General features: G+C 46.6%; 1 protein-coding gene and 2 non-coding genes across 3 annotated transcripts; all 3 read left to right on the top strand.

The window, feature by feature from the left end:
- The first annotated feature begins 361 nt into the window (after nt 1–361).
- On the top strand, nt 362–5,155 carry HSPA8 (heat shock protein family A (Hsp70) member 8). Its single transcript, XM_023208503.2, has 9 exons — nt 362–629; nt 1,356–1,565; nt 1,873–2,078; nt 2,373–2,525; nt 2,612–3,167; nt 3,382–3,584; nt 3,815–4,013; nt 4,174–4,406; nt 4,726–5,155. The coding sequence occupies exons 2-9, from the start codon at nt 1,361–1,363 to the stop codon at nt 4,909–4,911; spliced, it is 1,941 nt and encodes a 646-aa protein (XP_023064271.1). The 5' UTR covers nt 362–629; nt 1,356–1,360; the 3' UTR covers nt 4,912–5,155.
- LOC111540363 lies at nt 3,219–3,306 on the top strand. Its single transcript, XR_002730951.1, has one exon. It is a non-coding gene; the product is annotated as a small nucleolar RNA SNORD14 (small nucleolar RNA).
- Nucleotides 3,648–3,734, top strand: LOC111540364. The gene has a single exon (XR_002730952.1). It is a non-coding gene; the product is annotated as a small nucleolar RNA SNORD14 (small nucleolar RNA).
- Nucleotides 5,156–6,764: the final 1,609 nt, after the last annotated feature.

Below are 6,764 nucleotides of genomic sequence, written 5' to 3'. Positions count from 1 at the left end.
GCCATTTTGTCCTCGCTCCACTTCCGTCTTCTCCTCCCCGGCTCCCGGGTCCGAACCCCTCCCTTCTGGCCCCGCGCGAGTCCTCCCCCAGTTCTGCGCGAGCCAAGATCGCGGCTAGCGCCGCTATCATTGGTTGGTTCCAAGTTTTGCCCGCCCCTCTTCTTCCACCTTTTTCCGCCCCCTCCTGCCCGCGCAAGCTGGGGGCGCATGCGTAGAGGCGGACGCTCCCTTCCCCCGCCCGGGGTAACTGAGGACTCCCGCGCGCGGGCTGTCTGCGCCCCACCCTCCCTTTCCCCGGAGCCGTCCGGAGAGCGGGGGCGAGCTTGAAAGTTCCAGAACGCTGCGGTGAGTGCGTTATCGCGAGGCGGAGCGCGGTGTGGTGGGTGCGGAAGGGGGGCGAGGCCCGAGAAGTGGAGCCGGGCTTGTGATTGGGTCTTGTAAGGGCAGCCTGGCGTCTATTGGCCGGGGAAGCTGTAATGGCAGGCAGCAGGGGCGGGCCCCTTCTGGAAGGTTCTGAGATAGGGTATAAGAGGCAGGGTGGCGGGCGGAAATCGGTCTCATTGAACTCGCCTGCAGCTCCGGGGGTTGCTGTGACTTTTGCTTTTTTCGGAGCCAGGCCTACACGCCAGGTAAAGTCTCTGCTCAAGAGTTGGGTTATGGGTCTGGGAGCGTGCACTTTCCACACGGACCGGTTGAGCTTGTTGCGGCTTGGAGAGTTCTGAGAATCTCGTCCAGGCGAGTGTGCGGCCGCTTCCACCGGCTTAAGGGGCCTCAGTTTTCGGTGGGGTGGCAGCGGCGCTTGGTTGCAGTCGGCAGGAGAGAAATATAGGGGTTGGGCCGCAGCCCCAGGGGAGCCTGGGAGACGCCCGGCGACCGCGTGGCGAGGGAGGGTTGCCGCATCGCCTAGCCTGGCGCGCAGGGAAGTGGAGCGAGGGTTTTCTTTATCTGGCTTGCTTGTATAGTCTAGTCCCACCATGTTCTTAAAAGCCTTTCCTGGCGTGCTTCTAATATGGGGGTGCATTCCGGATCAGTCAAAACCCCAGTTGACTCCCGGGGACACTGGCACCTGGCGGGGGAGATGGGATAGATAGGGCTCAGCTCCAGGTTAAGACCACGTGCTCAACAACGCCCCAGGCCCTCTGGTGGGTGGTTCATTCAGGGTGTGCTTGGCAGCGGTTGGCACGGCAACCCGGACTGCAGCACTAGTTCTGAGCCTTGGGCGTGCTTAAACAAGAGGTGATGGTCACTAGTTACCTCTTGGTAGTGGCCATATCTTTTTCCTGATTATGCGTTCTTTTAAGGGATGAGGGAAATACTTTAACTGGATTTTTAAACCGGATTTTTCATTTTTTCAGCAACCATGTCCAAGGGACCTGCAGTTGGTATTGATCTTGGCACCACCTACTCTTGTGTGGGTGTTTTCCAGCACGGAAAAGTAGAGATAATTGCCAATGATCAGGGAAACCGAACCACTCCAAGCTATGTTGCCTTTACGGACACTGAACGGTTGATCGGTGACGCTGCAAAGAATCAAGTTGCAATGAACCCCACCAACACAGTTTTCGGTGAGCTAATTTTAAATGACAGTACAAATTTAACAGGGCTAGGAAGCAGAGAGTTTATGAAATGTGAGGGGGGAGCTTTTTGTTTTTCGAAAAATGAGCTGAGACTTGTTCTCAAGTCTTACAAAACAGGTTATAGAAACCTTTCAGGCTGAAAATCTGGATAATGTAGGATGTCAAAATGTGAACCTTTGCTACCTATATGGTAGTTGAATTCACCTATGAACTTTGGCATTTGAGTAATCATGGACTTGGGTTTTATCAGAAGAGGTATGAAATTGAAAGTGTTTTCATTTGATACCTTTTACAGATGCCAAACGTCTGATTGGACGCAGATTTGATGATGCTGTTGTCCAGTCTGATATGAAGCATTGGCCCTTCATGGTGGTGAATGATGCTGGCAGGCCCAAGGTCCAAGTAGAATATAAGGGAGAGACCAAAAGCTTCTATCCAGAGGAGGTATCCTCTATGGTTCTGACAAAGATGAAGGAAATTGCAGAAGCCTATCTTGGGAAGGTGAGGTTTGTTTTTCAGTATGGGGGTGCGTTCTGGGGTAGTTAAAAGCCCGTTGACTCCAGTGGGTCACTGGCGCCTGGTGAGGGAGGGGAACAGATGGGGTGCAGCTCCAGGTTAAGACCACGTGCACTGCCCCAGGCTCTTGGGGAAGCTGGGTCAACACTAGAAATCAGTGAATCTTGACAATTTGTAATTTACATTTTTGGGGGGTGCTCCAGCAGTTTTTGTTTCACCAGCATTAATCTATTTGTTGGAGTTCAATAGTTTGATCTGTGGTCTTTTCCTTATTTGTAGACTGTTACCAATGCTGTGGTCACAGTGCCAGCTTATTTTAATGACTCTCAGCGTCAGGCTACCAAAGATGCTGGAACTATTGCTGGTCTCAATGTACTTAGAATTATTAACGAGCCAACTGCTGCTGCTATTGCTTACGGCTTAGACAAAAAGGTATGTACCATTTGTGATGCAAGTCCGGATTATTTTAAGATTAATTTGATTCTCAGAAATTTAAATGAGATTGTTTTCAATGGCAGGTTGGAGCAGAAAGAAATGTGCTTATCTTTGACCTGGGAGGTGGCACTTTCGATGTGTCAATCCTCACTATTGAGGATGGAATCTTTGAGGTCAAGTCTACAGCTGGAGACACCCACTTGGGTGGAGAAGATTTTGACAACCGAATGGTCAACCATTTTATTGCAGAGTTCAAGCGCAAGCATAAGAAGGACATCAGCGAGAACAAGAGAGCTGTAAGACGCCTCCGTACTGCTTGTGAACGTGCTAAGCGTACGCTCTCTTCCAGCACCCAGGCCAGTATTGAGATCGATTCTCTCTATGAAGGAATCGACTTCTATACCTCCATTACCCGTGCCCGATTTGAAGAATTGAATGCTGACCTGTTCCGTGGCACCCTGGACCCAGTAGAGAAAGCCCTTCGAGATGCCAAACTAGACAAGTCACAGATTCATGATATTGTCCTGGTTGGTGGTTCTACTCGTATCCCCAAGATTCAGAAGCTTCTCCAAGATTTCTTCAACGGAAAAGAACTGAATAAGAGCATCAACCCTGATGAAGCTGTTGCTTATGGTGCAGGTAACAAAAGTATCTCAACCCTAAAGGCAGGCAGGCAGGAGATGAGGTGGCTCGCTGTGATGAGTGATTGTTAAACATTCGTAGTTTCCACCAAAAGCTTAGCTAATGATGGCAACACCTTCCTTGGATGTCTGAGCGAGTGATAGTTTAAACAGGAGTGATGCGCTGGGTTTTTTTCTTTAACTTTTTAACGTTAACTTTTTTTCTTTGCTAGCTGTCCAGGCAGCCATCCTGTCTGGAGACAAGTCTGAAAATGTTCAAGATCTGTTGCTCTTGGATGTCACTCCTCTTTCCCTTGGTATTGAAACTGCTGGTGGAGTAATGACCGTCCTTATTAAGCGTAATACCACCATTCCTACCAAGCAGACACAGACCTTCACTACCTATTCTGACAACCAGCCTGGTGTGCTTATTCAGGTATGTTTTCTGTACTTTTCTTGCTTGGCTTACGATACCAGATAAAGAGAAGTCTGGACTGACTCGCTATGATGATGGATTCCAAAACCATTCGTAGTTTCCACCAGAAAGTCTTATGTTGGCCAGTTCCTTCCTTGGATGTCTGAGCGACCATTCTCCCTTAACAGGACTCTAGCACTAGCAAAGAGATGTGAAGTCCATTGTAGTAATTTGTTTTGTTCCCTACCAAGGTTTATGAAGGTGAGCGTGCCATGACAAAGGATAACAACCTGCTTGGCAAGTTTGAACTCACGGGCATACCTCCTGCACCCCGAGGTGTTCCTCAGATTGAAGTCACTTTTGACATTGATGCCAATGGTATCCTCAATGTCTCTGCTGTGGACAAGAGTACAGGAAAAGAGAATAAGATTACTATCACTAATGACAAGGGTAAGTAAGCACACATGCCACTGTCATCTCATCTTGACAGGGATCATAGTGGTATTTCAGTTGAGTTTCTGGTGCCTCAAGGGCATCTAGCTAAGAGAAACTAGAGTTACACAGGAAATGTAAGGCTTTTTTACTTAAAAAGACTTAATTTTTTTCCTAGGCCGTTTGAGCAAGGAAGACATTGAACGTATGGTCCAGGAAGCTGAGAAGTACAAAGCTGAAGATGAGAAGCAGAGGGACAAGGTATCATCCAAGAATTCACTGGAGTCCTATGCATTCAACATGAAAGCAACTGTTGAAGACGAGAAACTTCAAGGCAAGATTAACGATGAGGACAAACAGAAGATTCTGGACAAGTGTAATGAAATTATCAACTGGCTTGATAAGAATCAGGTTTGTGATTTCCCCCCCCCCCCAATGGAGGGGGAGGGGAAGGGGATGGTAAACCAAGCTTGAGCTGGATTTCAGTATAGGGTCACAATGATGAATGGTCCAAAACATTCGCGGTTTCCACCAGAATTCAAGGTGTTGGCAACTACCTTCCTTGGATGTCTGAGTGACCCCAAGATGCTAAGAATCAGGCCCTATTTTAATGTTGACAGCCCTCTTGTAGGAGTTTGTGTCAAAGACTCATTATCAGGTTGCATCAGGGTTAAAGAAAGGTTATTAACGTTACAAGAACTTGTTGTAATTCCTTTTTTCTCTTTCTCAGACTGCCGAGAAGGAAGAGTTTGAACATCAGCAGAAAGAGCTGGAGAAAGTTTGCAACCCCATCATCACCAAGCTGTACCAGAGTGCAGGAGGCATGCCAGGAGGAATGCCTGGGGGATTCCCTGGTGGTGGAGCTCCTCCCTCTGGTGGTGCTTCCTCAGGACCCACTATTGAAGAGGTTGATTAAGCCAACCCAAGTATAGGTGTAGCATTGTTCCACACATTTAAAACATTTGAAGGACCTAAATTTGTAGCAAATTCTGTGGCAGTTTCAAAAAGTTAAGCTGCTATAGTAAGTTACTGGGCATTCTCAATACTTGAATATGGAACATGCACAGGGGAAGGAAATAACATTGCACTTTATAAACACTGTATTGTAAGTGGAAAATGCAATGTCTTAAATAAAACTATTTAAAATTGGCACCATAAAACTGTTTTGAGTCTTTAGTTCCCCAGGTCAGTTGTTGGGAGAAGTAGGCCTAGGTGATGATGTGAATCTTAACTAACTACTCCCCTTCCTCTTAAACTAAGCTTGAGTTACAAGGGCCGGGTGGCAAGTTGCCCTTCAGAGCACTGGATGGTACGTTTTAGAATTCAGAGCTTTGAGAAGGGGAAGCATGAGAAATCTGATCTAGATCAAACTAATCTTACTCCTTACATGGAGAGGCAGAAAGCTGACTTAATGGTGTTTTCTAAACCTATGTAATCCTGCATAGGAGCAGAGGCTCACTTGCCTGCAGCTTTGTGCTAGATGATGAGTAAGAATTTAAGAGATCAGAACCAAATACTGGGCAGTGAATGTTAAGCTACATGGCAGAGATAACTTGGAAACTCGATCTCTTGTATAAGCCACTGCCGTGTAGGTTTCTGTTTCCTCTTTCTAAGATGATTGACAAGGCCAGGGGGATGGAGCTAATCTGCCACCTGGTTCATTTGGGTCCCAACGGTGAATTGTGATAACCTAGGGGAGCAGGCTGTTAACTCATGTAGGTGACAGATTTCAGTGGTCTAGCTAATCTTTGCCAAAAATCTAATTCATGAAGGAGCTGCAGTTTTTCCCTTTGGTACTGAAGGTCTACTAATGTCCGGGTATTTCAATGGGAATTTATAGCACTATTTCATACACTTGTCATTGCAAGTTTTCTCCGTTAGAAAAAATGACAAGTAGCACACTTTTTTTTTACTTTTTGTTGAAGGGTTTTTACTCTTGTCGCACAGGCTGGAGTGCAAATGGCATGATCTCACTGTGTCTTGTTAGAGTGTAATGGTGCAACCCCTGTCTCCCGGTTCAAGGGATTCTCCCTACCTCAGTCTCCAGGCTCAGTAGCCAGGCTTATACCCATGTCCCACCACAGCTGGCTAATTTGAATTTTTTAGTAGAGATGGGCTTTCTCCATGTTGTTCAGGCTGATCTTAACCTACCTCAGGTGATCTGCCTGCCTCAGCCTTCCAAAATGCTGGGATTACAGGCATGGGTCACCGCACCTGGCAGTAGTACACATTTTATGCATGTTTCTTCTTTGGGTGAGAATTTTACCTGGGCTTTAGTTTTTGTTAGGGGTGTGTTCTCACTTGTACAGGCTGGACTGGAACTCCTGGGCCCAAGTGGTCACCCGGCCTTAGTTCCAAGTGGCTGGTTCTGCAGGCATATGTTATTGCACGTGGCCATACCATGTATTTGAGATGGTTACAAATTTTTTGATGCCTTGGCTCAAAATGAGACTAAAGGGTAAATATACTTTTATCTCTTTTGGCATGGAATCTTAATGTGGGAGGTGTTCAGTGGTAGCTGTTACTGCACATTTTTGAACTTCAGGTTAATGTTAGCTTAATGTTTCATTAGTGAACCATGAAATTAGAGGAGTAAATACGGCAATGTTTCCCCTTTACAGATAACACCTTGTTGGATATGTATAATGTATAGAAAGAAATTGGGGCTTGGGAAGGTGGGAATATTTGCTAGGTTTTCTCAGTTATTTGTATTATATTTTCATGTGTTTATGAACCCCAATGTGTTTATAGATGACACTGAGGCACAGG

Source organism: Piliocolobus tephrosceles, chromosome 13 (assembly GCF_002776525.5).
Source record: "Piliocolobus tephrosceles isolate RC106 chromosome 13, ASM277652v3, whole genome shotgun sequence".
Lineage (NCBI taxonomy): Eukaryota > Metazoa > Chordata > Mammalia > Primates > Cercopithecidae > Piliocolobus > Piliocolobus tephrosceles.
The sequence above is the reverse complement of the archived record's forward strand: the minus strand, read 5'-3'. Positions and strand labels throughout refer to the sequence as shown.

Coding starts and splice junctions, on each gene's coding strand:
- HSPA8 (XM_023208503.2), top strand. CDS start 1,361: ATGTCCAAGGGACCTGCAGTTGGTATTGATCTTGGCACCACCTACTCT. Junction 1,566..1,872: donor CCCCACCAACACAGTTTTCG/GTGAGCTAATTT, acceptor TACCTTTTACAG/ATGCCAAACGTCTGATTGGA. Junction 4,407..4,725: donor ACTGGCTTGATAAGAATCAG/GTTTGTGATTTC, acceptor TCTCTTTCTCAG/ACTGCCGAGAAGGAAGAGTT.